Source organism: Marmota flaviventris, chromosome 15 (genome assembly GCF_047511675.1).
Source record: "Marmota flaviventris isolate mMarFla1 chromosome 15, mMarFla1.hap1, whole genome shotgun sequence".
Classification (NCBI taxonomy): domain Eukaryota; kingdom Metazoa; phylum Chordata; class Mammalia; order Rodentia; family Sciuridae; genus Marmota; species Marmota flaviventris.
In genome coordinates, this window is record NC_092512.1 from 82,409,376 (window position 1) to 82,424,416 (window position 15,041).

The window sequence follows — 15,041 nt, forward strand, 5'->3', positions numbered from 1 at the left end:
CACTTTATAAAGAGAAAAAAATTGGGGTAAAACACTATCCCTTGTTATTTTACAGAAAGGCAGCAATGTAAACATCTGCCTTCAACAGAACTGGAGAAGACAAGGGGACCGTAGACAGAGTCTAGCTCAGGAAGTATGGGTGCCTTTGTAGGACCATGCCCTTACTGCCTCATCCTGGCACCCAAAGAAGGTCAGAGGGGGCCCTGATGGGATTCAGGACAAACTACCCTAAAATATGGCACCGTGGCATTGGGGAAAATGGGAGAAACAGTGAAGACTACTCTCGAGGCGCCTCCCCTTCTTCCCTGCAGCAGAACACAAAATCTTGCTGACTTTCCCCTGAAGTAGATCATGAGACTTCATTTCAGAGGTACTCTCCTGATATCCACAGGAAAGGAAAATCCTCATTTCTGAAGGCACACAGAAAAATTTGAATAGGACTTACTAAATTCTGCCCAATTTATTACCACTAGATCATATTCCCTTTGTCCAAGCATGCTCCTGCAAATGTCCACATTCATTCTTCATCAAAGTCAGTATAAAAATACACAGGCTTCCCTGTTTCTTTAGGTATTCATTTCTTCTTCATAATTTGTATGTTCTTCTCTTGTTAATCTTTTACTACCAGTTTCTCAGCCATAAACCTTGTGATAAATGAGGAAAAGATATTACTTTTTCTCTCTTACAGCTCCAGTACTACAATCCATAGAAAGAAGAGGGTCCAGAGTAGCATCTTGTCTATGTTCCCTAGGTCCCTCTGCGCTACTTGCAGAGAAACAGCCTTCACTACCTAGGGATGGATGGTACATGGTGTTTTCTGTGGTTCAATGACACCAGAAAAGGCAGCTGACTTGGGGAATTATCATGGGGAGCCCCAACTGAGTGAGAAAGTAAGCAGGAGCTGTTAACATTTCCTCAACATCTGGGAACTGTGCTATGGGTCAACTCACAAGACCACTGATGGGCTAGGATTGTGGCTCAATGGTAGATGGCTCACCTACCATGCATGAGGCACTGGATTCAATCCTCAGCACCACATAAATGTAAAATAAAGATATTGTGTTCACCTAAAACTAAATATATATATATTTTTTAAATTATATTAATAAAAATAAAATAAAAAAGACCACTGATGAACCCATATACAAGCTCCAAAACATTCTTAAGTCCACTGAAAGAGCCAGGTGTGATGATGAACACCTGTAGTCGCAGTTACTCAGGAGACTGAGGCAGAAGGATCACTTGAGCCCACAAGTTTGTGACCAGCCTGGGCAAGACAAAATGAAACCCCAGCTAGGGGAGCAGGGGTCGGGGGAATCCACTGGAGGCAGAAACAATGGCTGGAGAAACCAAATCTAAACAGTTTCACAAATTTATATCTAACTTCTGACTTAAATCTCCAAACTATTCTAAGTCAGAATGTTCATAAATTACAAGCATTTTTTTAAAAAACAAAACAGACTTGGTTCACAGGCAGTAAAAACTCCAAGTATTCATTACAAATTCCAAGTTATAAAAAATTCTAACCATCAACATCCTATTTCCTTCCTTAAATGTCTTAAGGAAAAACCAGAGAAGGGGAAGGAAGAAGGTGACGGTTAAGAACCTATGAGGGGGCTGGGGATGTGGCTCAAGCGGTAGGTAGCGCGCTCGCCTGGCATGCGTGCGGCCCGGGTTCGATCCTCAGCACCACATACAAACAAAGATGTTGTGTCCGTCGAGAACTAAAAAATAAATATTAAAAAAATTCTCTCTCTCTCTCTAAAAAAAAAAAAAAATTTAAAAAAAAAAAAAGAACGTATGAGAATTTTGCAAAGGAACACCAGAAAACAACATAAAACATTCATTAATTTATTCTCTAAAGTTAACACTGCTAATTACTTGACCTATTTTTCTTTTGCAATAATCAAGAGGAAATGTAATCTTTACTCAACAGCAAAAAACAAACAAACAAAAAAAAAACACCAAAGATTTAAAGAAACCCTTCAAATTTGTATTCTTTCCTGCAAGGCAAAAACATTACATAACACATGTTCCAAAAACACTGCAGGGAGTATAGTAGGTTGGACCTTTGAGTAAGAAATGCAATGCAGGAAAAAAAGAATCCTAATCTAGAAAAAAAAAAAAAAATAGATCTTTATAAACCCAAGAAAGATCTAAGAATAATGCACAACAGACCAACTGCCAACAATACTAGTCAGTATGTAAAAATTCAGTTGTGTTTTGTTTTGTTTCATTTTTTTTGGTGCTGGGGATTGAGCCCCAGGACTTCAGCATGCTAAATACATACATGCTTATCCACTGAGCTACATCAGCAGAACCCTAGATTTTTTAATATATTTTATAAATGAAGAAATTGAGGCCCACAGCATTTCCAAGGCACGCGAAACAGAGGGGAAAATAGAAATGTGCGCTCAATAAAATTAGAAACCCTTGGTTATATACATACAAGGGGGTTAGTAAAATGTTACATTAAAATGACTGCTCCTCCCAAACACCCCCTCCATTTCCTCACCTTTTTCCTCTCTATCTGGAATGTTCTCCATCCCCATCACCACCTTCAGAAATCCTACCAGTCAGTTCTTTAAGGCTCATTCCAAAGGCAACTTCCTCCACTGTCCAGCCTTCCTCAATTATTCCAGCTAGAAGAAACATATTCTAAAGTCCCATAGTGAACTTGCTCTGCCATATTTAGAATCTGTCATTTCTACTGATTTTTTTTCCTCTACTAAACTACAAACACCTTCATGACAAAATCATCTCAATCTTCCTCCCCCCACAATCCTCCTCATAATCAAGCATTACACCCTGCACACAAGAGATACCCATAAATGTATACAAAATTATTTAACAGAATAATTCTTTCAATTAAAGGTTTATCATAAGTTTTTATTTTAATATTAATAGTATAAAAATAAGGTTTATTCTAAAGTAACAATATTAATAGAAAAAATATAAATTTATAGCACTGACCCTTGGTGGCCCAATAATCATGCCTGTCCACCTTGTAAGTGTCATATCTTCATCATCTTCAAGTCCCCAGCTAACCGTGCCATCACCTACTCCTTTTTGTCCTTCTTCAAGTTCTTCCAACAAGCGAAAATTACGAGGAACTTTAACTCCTACACAAAAGAACATCAATGTAAATGTACAAAACTCATAATAAGAGCTACACATATGTAAATTCAACTTCTTCCAAATTAATTTTACAAATGACTTCTGTTTGATATAGAAAGCACTGTATCAAACATTAACCCATTACGTACCATCATCCCAGATGTGGGATACCTACAAAAACATAAATTGAACAAAAAATATACTACTTATGATAACTTTTGATAAATATTGTTTTTAGAGTTCTATTCTTTTGAGAAAAGTAATAAATGAAGATTAGAACATTTTAATATGTATTTTTTCATATATGTATTTTCACATTACTTTATACTTTAATGTTATATTTATTCATATATAAACTACATATGTAGAAATATATAAATTCTAGATTATGATTTCAAACTTGCACTTGTATCAATTTCACTAAAATATTTGGAGAATTGAAAACCTGGGACTTAATGAGTTAATAACAGAATAAAATGTATATATAAATTCCTGTTTAATCAATTTTACACTAACATAAATCAATCATAAGGAAATCATTAAAAAAAAAATTCCTACTTGAGATTTCTGTTCCAAGCCAAGGATTCTGTATCAAGTAAGTAGGCATGACCCAAAAATTTATGGTTAAATTATTTAATGTATATGTTCTAATAATTTTTAATTGTTTATTTATTTATTTATTTTTATATGGTGCTGAGGATCAAACCCAGCGCCTCACACATGCTAGGCGAGCACTCTACCGCTGAGCCACAACCCCAGCCCCATTTAATAATTTTTAATAAGAATCATGTTCCATGTTAGAAAATTCACCAGAAGCTACAGTTTTCTAGATACAGAAGTAGCCCTCCCGATGGTTCCTACTCCTCGTCTTTCCATTAGTTAGGACTCTGGTCCTACTTTTACTTCTACCTGGCCTACTTCTACCAGGTCAACACCATCACTCAAAGGTCACTTGGGGCATTACCTGATTTGAGAATAAATCTCATATTCCTAAATTTTCTAGGACACTCCCACCACCTCCTGGCACAATCTAGCAAATGTTTCATCATCCAGTAACCCTTCTCACACCTCCACTCCATGTCACACTTTTCCATTTTCTAGACCTCAACAGAATGTTCATAAATGTTCATTTCTCTTTTGACCTTAACATTCCTTACTGTATTACTAAAATCTTAACAGGAATCCCTGTGCCTAGAATGTCCTGTTTACATTTATGCCTTCTTTCTCAAGGAACCTGGTCTTTCCCATAATTCCAATCTCCAATCCCTAGAAGCCAACCACAAATCTACTTTTCCAAAACCTTTCTTTCCTATGATTACTGTATCAGTAAGGACTCTCTATTAAAGGGGAGGTCTTCCATGCTCTCAAGAACATCTTACATGAAACATTCCCCAACCCCACCACACAAATTCTGTTAAAAGTACATAAATGCCCTCAAAATCCTGTCTCTGATCCATATGCATGTGCTTGTATGCTTTCTCTCCTCCCACCCATACACATACATATAGGCTGATTTGTCCTTAAAAGCAACTGTGCATGGTAATGCACAACTTGCAACTAGGCATTACTAATGTTTGGTAATCCTTCTGGACATATAATGAAAATCCAATAAGTACCATAACTTTAAAACAAAATAAAACCAAAAACCATAAGCCACTTTGTATACTATGCTTCATAAAAATGATTGAAAATCATAGAGCACAGAAATATGGAGCTGCTATAAATCCCAATATCAGTAGTCATTATAATTACTATGATTATTAGTAACCACTTGTTTTAAATAAATTATTCCATTTATTCCTACAGCCACTTGAAACCAAAGAAGTTATACAACATTCCCAAGGTCACACAGCTCACAGGAACAGGTCCAATATTAAAACCTAGTTTCTATACAGGCACAATGATATGCTCCTGTAATCATAGTTTTGGGGAGGCTGCAACAGAAGAATATCAAGTCTGAAGCCAGCCTCAGCAGTTTGGTGAGACATTTTCTCAAAATTAAAAAAAAAAAAAAAAAAAAGAAAAGAAAGAAAGAAATTTAAAGGGTTGGGATGTAGTTCAGTAGAATACTCCTGGGTTCAAACCCCCAGTTCTGGGAAAAGAAAAAGGAAACCTAGTTTCTAGATCTTAATGCCCTTTTCACCACTTAGTTGTACAGTGTTATTAGCTATACAGTAGTACACCCTGGTGGCATAAACACACAGATCTAGGAATTAAACTGCCTAAAGCCAGCTCCAGCTTCAGTTTTGCCAATCACATTTTTTTTTTTTTTTTTGGTACTGGCAATTGAAACCAGTGGCATCAACCACTATGCCACATCCCAGTCCTTTTTAAATATTTTTTATTTAGATACAAGGTCTCACTAAGTTGCTGAGGCTGGCTTTGAATTCATGATCCTCCTGGCTCAGCCTCTGTGGCCCACCGCAGCCAGCTGCCACTCACTTTTGATATGTAATCCTAGCAACATTTTTTTAGCTATAAATCAGATAACAATAGTTCCTACCTTACTGAATCACTGTAGAAATTCATAAAGAGTATACCTTATATACTATAAATATTGACTGTGGTCATTGTAGTGTCCAAAGCATGACATAAACTTCTATTTAACTCCATCTGAGTTGTTGAGAATCAAAGCTCCTTGTAAATTCTGGTAGGGTGGCCTCTGGAAATTTTATTCTAAGTTTCTATTTACATTTTAGTGAGACACTACTCCGTTTATTTGTTTATTTACTTTATTTTTGGTAGCTACAGAATCACGATCTTTATAACACATTTGTATAAAACTGCTTTTTGAAGTAATCTTAAACAAGCAAACAAGCTCAATTACCCTTGCCATTATAAAGTCAGCCCTCCAAAAATAACTAAATGTGTTAAATTTTTTCCTCCATTTTGTGTCAAGGCAAGCATCCAAAACTACAAAGAAACAATGTAAAATTTATGTCTCCTGTACTTAAGTACCATAAATGTGACAAACATTTACTGCTAAACTTTTTGCCACCTCTCCACATAACAGTTTGGGAAAATAGCTTTAATATTAATAAGACTCATCATTATTGGCAATGTTAACATTTTTTTTCTGGCAATGGGTATTAAACCCAGGGTGCTTTATCACTGAGCTACATCCTCATTATTTTTTTTTTTTTTTTTACTTAGTTTCTTGAAACAGGGTCTAAATTGCTCGAGGCCTAAATTGTTGAGGCTGGTCTCAAACTTATGACTCTCTCTCAGCTTCCCAAGTAGCTGGGATTTTAGGAATGAGCCACTGTACCCGACAATGTTAACACTTAAAAAAATTCTAATAAAGTATAAAACTCAAAACCAAAACAAATGATGAGCTATATTTTCAAATTCAGAGCTAGAGCACTCTGGTCTTATTTCATTTAACCATTAATGCCTGTGAAGAGAAAACAGCCACAAGATGGGGCTGTTGCTTCACAAAGTTACTCTACACAAGGACTGCCCTCTGAATCTCAAATTGCAGAAAAAAATCTTAAGGTTACAGAAACACTGGTCACCAAATCACATCAAGAATTCAAGTCTCCAGGTTTCCCACCAACTGAATTTTCTAGTAACTACACCACAAGGATCCTCTACCATGACCAAAAATAGTAGTAATATTAATAAGCAAACCATGACTGCAAAGAACCTGGAAAACATGCCTCCTCAGGGGCAGCAGTACATTCCTGCAATCCCAGGACTTGACTGGCTGACGGGAGGATCACAAGTTTGTGGCCAGCCTCAGCAATTAAGCAAGATCCTATCTCAAAAAATAAAAAGGACTAGGGATGTAGCCAGTAGTAAAGCACCCATGGGTTTAATCTCTAGTACTGAAAAGGGGGGGGGGGGTGAATGCCTCAATTTTTCAGCTGAAATATATCTAATCTTATTAATTGCCTTAAATTCACATGCTACCCGCCCCCTTAGCCCAGTGCCCAAAAAACGCATAAAGACTGACAAAAAAACTCCAGGAGAAGTCATGTCTTAGTATGCTCATTAGAAAAAAGATTTTCTAATTTTAATACATGAATTTTTGACCTTTTGTCTTTTTCCCATTTTAATTTTTTTCAAGTTAATGGCGGGTAGGGTGAAAACACAAATTGAACAAATATTTTTAAATACTAGTCTGGTTGGGAGGACAAGAATAAAGAGATATTACTGCACAGTTTGACCAGGTGAATGATCATCTACTCAAAAATTAAAGAAAACACCTTTAAAATGTTTTTCATCTCATTTACTTTCTAACCTTACTGTAGGTGCTCCTCATAAACACCCAGGTCTGCCTTTCCCCAGTTTCCAGGGTATCTGTGGGGATAAGGAGGAGGGTGACAGGAACACATGTACTGGTGGACAATCCAGCTCTTCCAGGTTCCACAACCAGCCTCTGCTCATCTTCCCTTTGCAGAGTTTCCTTAGACACATAGGTTTCTGTCACTCTTCAAAAAACTAGAGGGTTCACCTTGTTAAGATGGAACTCATTAAAAGCCGCATCTGTTAAATTTTAGCTCTCTGGTTCCTTTATCAATCTGGGAATTCAACTCCCCATATAGCCGACTTAATGAAAACTAACATATTTATTGAACATGTCTATGTGACAGACATTTGCTAAAAACTTTACAGGCAAAAGTATTTTATCATAGTTCACTATGCAAGTTATTAAACCTCACCTTTTACTAGGTAAGAAAACTGAGGCTTAAGCTGGGGATATAGCTCAGTTGGTCAAGTGCTTGCCTTGCATGCACAAGGCCCTGGGTTCAATCCCCAGCACCACAAATTTAAAAAAAAAAAAAACCAACTGAGGCTTAATTATTAGGTTAAGCCTTACGAAATTGCTAATGCTCAGGCTTATTTTAAACCAACAGAAATAGCACTTTCATATGGTCTGACATAACAACATGGAGCATGAGTGGAGGAATAAGGGTTGAAACTTAGTTCAAAACCCAAGTTCACGGCCATTATTCCCATGGCTTCATCATGAAACCTATTTGGTCCTAGATGGTACTCGCTTCCCTAACTCCTGGTTAAACTGTCCCCAAATCCTGCAAATCTGATGGGGATGGGAAACACACCCTCATCAACTATAGGAGCAACTTCATAGTTCCTTCCCTGATGGAGCTTACAGTTCAAAGGGGAGGCAAATCACAGAAATGACACAATTAGAGTATGAAAAATATAAGACAAGAAAAGGCAACATAAAACTTTTAAAAACTGATAGTTCCCCTTTACTAAGATACTAGTCAGATGACTCTGGGTAGTCAGATGACTCTGGGTAAAGCGTTTACTTTCATACTTTGGCTGAATGCCATCAGTGATATAAAATCTTTTGTTCACTCTCAGCATATCTCAATGACCAACATATAAGAGCCCACTGCAGGAGAGAGATCTACTAGACTGAGATAAGGCTGTGGAAAGGAGAAATCTTGCCACATCTCTATCGCCCCCCAGAACCGCTGCTGACCCACAGTATCTCTAAAGCCCCTTTCAAATGTAAGATTCTTGCACTTTATGAAAACAAGCTATCGGAGATATTTTTTTTTTTTTTTTTGGTGGTACTGGGGATTGAACCCAGAGGTGTTCTACCAATGAGCTATATCCCCAACCCTTTTTATTTTTTTTTGAGACAAGCTCTCACTACATTGCCCAGATAGGCCTCAAACCTGCAATCCTCCTGTCTCAGCCTCTCCAATTGCTGGAATTACAGGTGACTACTATATCTGGCTCATAAACTGATTTTGAAACAAACTATCTATACAGTGTCTGAAATGCCTTCTGAATCAAACATTAAATCCATTTCAAGAGTTGTGCAATTTATACTGTTTCACTTCCTAAAAATTTGTGAGTCTTAGCAGGGCACAGTGTTGTGAATTTGTAGAACCAGCTACTTGGAAAAATGAGGCGGAAGAATGAGGCAGAAGGTTGGCTTGAGCTGAGGAGTTAGAGGCCAGACTGGGCAACAGCAAGGACCCACCACCAACAACAACTCACTTAAAAAACAAAACAAAACACTTCTGCATATAGTAACTCTCAATCACAAAGTCAAGAATTATTATATATTACAGATTAAAAATTGGTTTCCCTCCACAGAGAGGGAAAGTCTGATTTTCCTCCCTATTTAACCTTCTCTGGTTTCATTTGTAACACTGTTTCAGAAAATCAGATGTGATCCTATCCTAAGAAGTTAAAAAAAAAAAAAAAAAATTCAAGGCAAAAGGGTAAAAGTAATTAGTATAAGGTATAAAATTTTCAAATTGAGCCAGGCACAGTGGTACACACTTGGAATCCCAATGACCCAAGCAGGAGGATCAGAAGTTAGAAGACCAGCCCGGGCAACTCAGTGAGACCTTGTCTCAAAATAAAGAATAAAAAGGGCTGGGGATGGAGCTCAGTGGTAAAGTGCCTCTGGGCTCAATAAATATATGTATATGTATATGTGTGTGTGTGTGTGTGTGTGTGTGTGTATATATATATATATACACACACACACACACACATATATATATATACACACACACAAGTTGTATTTGGACACAATACCTTCATTTATTTATTTTTATGTAGTACTGAGGATCGAACCCAGTGCCTCCTACGTGCAAGGCAAGCGCTCTGCCACTGAGCCACAATCCCAGCCCCTCAAGGTGATTTTTAAACTATTAAAATCTTTGCATACTGCTGCGTAAAATAGTCCCAGCTCCTCAGAGGGCTGAGGCAGGGGGATCCCTTGAACCCAGGAGATCAAGGCCAGCCTGGGCAACATAGCAAGATTTTTTTCTGTCTCAGGAAAAAAAAAAAAAAAAAAAACACCTTAAATATCAATATACAGTTCCACTGAAGAAGTAGTAAAATGAATACATGTAATATACATACACACAGATCTAAACAAATACATGCAAACTAAAATTAAAATGAGGTTATTATTACTGGAAGAAAAATTCCAATAAGATAAAACTGTGGGAAAATATATTAGTGACTGCAAATCTTGCTTAAGAAGTTAATTTAACAAAAAAATAACAAGAATTTTGAACATTTATATGCTATGACTTAAAATCCTGCTTGTAAAACTTACCCTCAAGAACAAAACACAGGTATTAACAACATCTAGAACCATGGTACATCATTTTTCCTACCCTCCAGGCCCAGACCCAGGCCCCATCCCTTTCTCCTCTCAACAAGACGGAGCCTGTCTCTGCTCCCCTTGAAGCTGGGCTGACTTTCCCACTTATTTTGATCAACAGAATGTAATAGAAGTAATGCTAAGTCCTTTTAAGAGGCCTGGTAGCTTCTGCTTGCTTCTTGGAAACTAATCATCATATAAGATTCCTGACCACCCTGACACTTATAAGGATGTGAGGAACACCAAACCAGCCATCTGAAGAAGCCACAGCAGCTTCTCCAAATACATCTAGCAGCAAAACTACCATGTACTGAACACCAAGCTGTCAATTCCTATGTCATGAAAAATAAAAATCATTATTGTTTGAAGCCACTACGTTTTGAGATGATTTGCTTCATAGCAATAAACACCTAAAAGAGATGAAGAGTGTAGAAAAGCAACTAAACAAAAATGTTTGGCAGTATAAAAACTTCTTAAAGAACAATTGCCATATACATTTAGGCAAACTATGTCACATCATTTAAAACATTATAAAGTTATTTTAAAGTATGTGAATTATATCAACTGTAAGTGAAAAAAACAGACCCACCTAACTATCATGTATAACCATAAAGCTCTAATGAAAATTTTTAAAAATAAAAAAGACTTAATAGCAACACATAAAAGGTCAAATATACAAAGAATGAAACGGTGCTTGAGGGGGAAAAAAATGAGGAGATGAAGGTCAACAGAAACAAAGCAGCAGATACGTAGCATAAGAAGTCTACAGATTTAATACAACATGAGGATCATGCTTAATAGCATATTGTGTTCAGAATTTTTGCTTAACAAGTAGATTACAGCTGCTCTTGCTTCAGGGGAAAAATGGGGTAAATATGTGAGATGATGAGTATGTTGATTTGTTTCATTACAGTAGCAATTTATACATGTCTGTATCTGTGTATAAATGTGTAAAATGACATCATATGAATACTTAACTATACACAATAAAATTTATTTTAAGGCACTAAAAATAAGATGATAAATATAAACTGACTGGGTCTCTTTTCCCCATAAAGATATTTAGAATATTTTAGAGCTCTAACAAAAGTAAAGTGTTCCCAAGAGTAAATGATATTATTCTGTATGATCATTTTTCTCTGCCTTCTATTCTGGACTGCATGTACTTGCTTATTTCCAAGCACTATATAGGTGGAATTCCTAGCTTGGTAGCCCTGGCATCCTATCAGTTCTGAACATTTAGTAATACAAGAAATAGAATCTAAATCATTAATTCCCATCACCATTCTTTACTATTAAAAAAACCCTGTTCCATAATGCTAACCCCAAGTGGCTGTTTCAAAAACATCAGTTACAACCCCACAATTAACAATACTATTTACATTTTTAAAAAACCTTTTGAACTGAACAGGGTACCAAAATGAAGCAAATTATATTCCATGTGTATATGATTATGTCAAATGAACCTATTATGTATAGCTATATGTACTATATGTACTAATAAAAATAAATATTTAAAGTCTTTATTTGTTCGGTATGTATACATAAGGTGGCAATAATCAACTTTGCATATTAATAGTATATTGTGTCCAGAATTTTTGCTTAACAAGTAGATTACAGCTGCTATTGCTTCAGGGGAAAAATGGGGTAAGTATGTGAGATGATCAGTATGTTGAAATCTGCATGTTTATTTTCATAGTTGTCCTATTGCTCTTGCAGAATTTCCCAAAACACTCTGTTTACCTAAGCCTTCTTTTTCATATTAAGATTTATAACCATGTATTATCAGAAAACTCATTCAGTATAAGTCCAGGAGAGATAACTATTGTAAAGGCCAAGGGATTGAACTATTGTGTGATGTCTATCAATTCATGTGGCAAATGAAGAAATTTATCATATCTGGTCCTTTTACACTGTGTCTGTAATAATTGTGAATGCAAGTAGGCGGTGACCACTCAGTTGAGGATTAATTTATGAAGGACAGGTTAGCTAGCATGGGTGGCTTTTTTTCCTAAGCTTAATCCTCAGATAGTTTCCCCAGCTAAAAAGCAAGTCAAAGCTAAATGAATGGGCTGGGTTGTAACTAGTGGCAGCGCACTTGCCTTACATGAGTGAGGCTTTGGGTTCGACCCTCAGCACCACATAAAAAGAAATAAAGATATGATGTCCATATACAACTAAAATAATATTTTTTAAAAAGCTAAATGAGAAACTATGTAGTATATTTTCTTTTTTATATATAGTTTTATTTTATTTATTTTTATGTGGTGCTGAGGATCGAACCCAGGGCCTCAAATATGCTAAGCGAGCCCTCTACCGCTGAGCCACAACCCCAGCCCATCTAGTATATTTTCTTTAAGAGGAGTATCATGAGGTTTAATTGTGATTTTATATATATGAGTGTGTGTATATATTGCGCACAGTTTACCTAGTACATAATAAGTAGTAAAAAGGAACTTGCTACCTTGTGATTATATAAATTCGTAAGAATAATTAATTGTTTATTTTTAGTTTTTCTGTTTTTTCCTATGGTTAGGACTATAAAGAATTGAAATTTGGGGAGAGTAGGAGACTGGTCCCAGTTTCAAAAACTCAGGCTGTTTAAATAAAATATATTTACAAAGTAAAAAAAGAAAAAAACATTTTTAGAACTGAATTGCAGCCATCACTGAGACATCATGAATATATATAAATATTGGTTTAATATTAATTTTTTTTTTTGGGGGGGGTGTACTGGGAATTGAACCCAGGGGCACTCAACCACTGAGCCACATCTCCAGCCCTTTGTGGTATTTTAGAAGCAGGACCTCAATAAATTGCTGAGGCTGGCTTTGAACTAGGGATCCTCCTTTCTAAGCCTCCTGAACTGCTGGGATTACACCCATGCGCCACCATGCCAAACCTAAAATATTATTTATGTAATTAACAGAAAAAAAAAAAAACAGGTAATATCATTTTGCTGAAATGAAAGCTTACCAGAAACAGAAATCTAGCTCTCTAAAATAAATATTTCCAAAAAAACTGCACAAGATTAAAAACGTATTTCACTAGAATACATTTAAGTTTTAATTTATAACAGTTGCTTTGTATTCAGTTAATAAATAAGAACACGTTAACATTGTTGTAGAAACCAGTACAGAATCTAGAACATGTTCACCTCAATGAGTGCTTCTTAATGTATTTTTAAATACAGTCTTTTGCCAGGTATGATGGCACATGTTTGTAACTGCAGTGATTCAGGAGACCAAGGCAAGATCATAAGTTCAAGACTAGTCTAGGCAATTTAAGGAGACCCTGTCTCAAAAAATTTTTTTAAAAGGCTGGGGATGTAGCTCAATGGTGGAGTCCACCTGGTTTCAATTCCAGTATTGCCCGCCCACCCACTCCCCAAAAAAAAAATTTTTACTAAATCTAAAATGGCATCAACTATATGATGAACCATTACTTTAAGAAATAAAAAAAAAAAAAACACAGAGCCGATACAGTGGCACACGCCTATAATCCCAGTGGCTCAGCAGGCTGAGACAGGAGAATTGTGAGTTCAAAGTCAGCCTCAGCAATAGCAAAGCACTAAGCAACTCAGTGAGACCCTTTCTCTAAATAAAAATGCAAAAATGGGCTGGGGATGTGGCTCAGTGATCAAGTACCCCTGAGTTCAATCCCTGATACCCAAAAACAAAGAAAGAAAGGGAAAAAACACTACCAATTAAAACATAAATTTCTGAAATACTCATTTCAGAAATTAAAATGGGTCTTAGAGTTGATGAAATAGGGTAAAAATAGAAAAATATATCTGGAAAAAAAAACAAAATTCAAATGAAACTTTGTGGATTTGATGTATTTGTTCTATACCTTCAAATACAATTAGAAAAACTTTAGGATTAGATCATCTACAAAGTAACTCAATCTTGTCATGGGGAACATGCATTGTATAAAAGAATATGAACCATGCTACTGTTACTCTTTAGGTTACAACCTAAGCACCATTTCCCACCCACCAGCCACCTGCACAAAAACCTGCAACTATGTGGATATTTCATTCAGAAGCCTATTCACTTGACACTAATTCAGCTAATAGGAGGAAATAAACAATAAATTATTGTTAGTACTATTTCAATTCATAAAAGTAAATTAAAAATGAAAATTTAGTGAAATATTATGATGTGCAAAGGGGAAAACAGATTGTACTTTGCCATTCTTAAGTCACTTACATAGAAATTGCACCATAGGGGACTGAGGATATAGCTCAGTTGGTAGAGTGTTTGCCTCCTATGCACAAAGCCCTGTGTTCAATCCCCAGCTATGGAAGGGGACTCATTCAAATATAATGCAGTAAGTTGTTGTAGGCTCTGCTAGTTACACTATAGATATCTCAGCTATCTAGACAGACAGATCCAGGGAGAACTCAACAGTTACCTAACATTCTTTTTCAAAAATTAAAGACTTTTCAATAACTTAAGTATTTCCTCTGAGGAAACAGCCACTCATCAGTACAATTTAGTAAACCACAACTGGTAATTTCAGTAGCAGGTAACACTAGACTATGCACTGCTTGTACTTTTCAATAATATTCCAGTCACTACATTGCATAATTACAGTATTTCCAAAGAATAAACTTTGCAGTATGCCTAATATCTACCTACATAACTTGTAACATGGGGATAAACCTCACACCTTTTAAGATGTGACTCCTGCCTCATCACATGACAATCAATAGAATTCAAGAGTACAAAGCAGCAGCTAATCAAAAAAAAAAAAAAAAAAAAAAAAAAAAAAAAGCCATACTCTGCATTTTAATAAAATAGAAAAACCGATA

At 36.1% G+C, this 15,041-nt stretch overlaps 1 protein-coding gene across 1 annotated transcript in view; it reads right to left on the reverse strand.

The window, feature by feature from the left end:
- Positions 1–15,041, reverse strand: part of Ube2v2 (ubiquitin conjugating enzyme E2 V2) — a 37,543-nt gene that overhangs the window by 16,565 nt on the left and 5,937 nt on the right. The window contains exon 2 of the mRNA XM_027932823.2: positions 2,974–3,122. Coding sequence (XP_027788624.1) covers positions 2,974–3,122 — 149 coding nt within the window. The remainder of the gene's footprint in view (positions 1–2,973; positions 3,123–15,041) is intronic.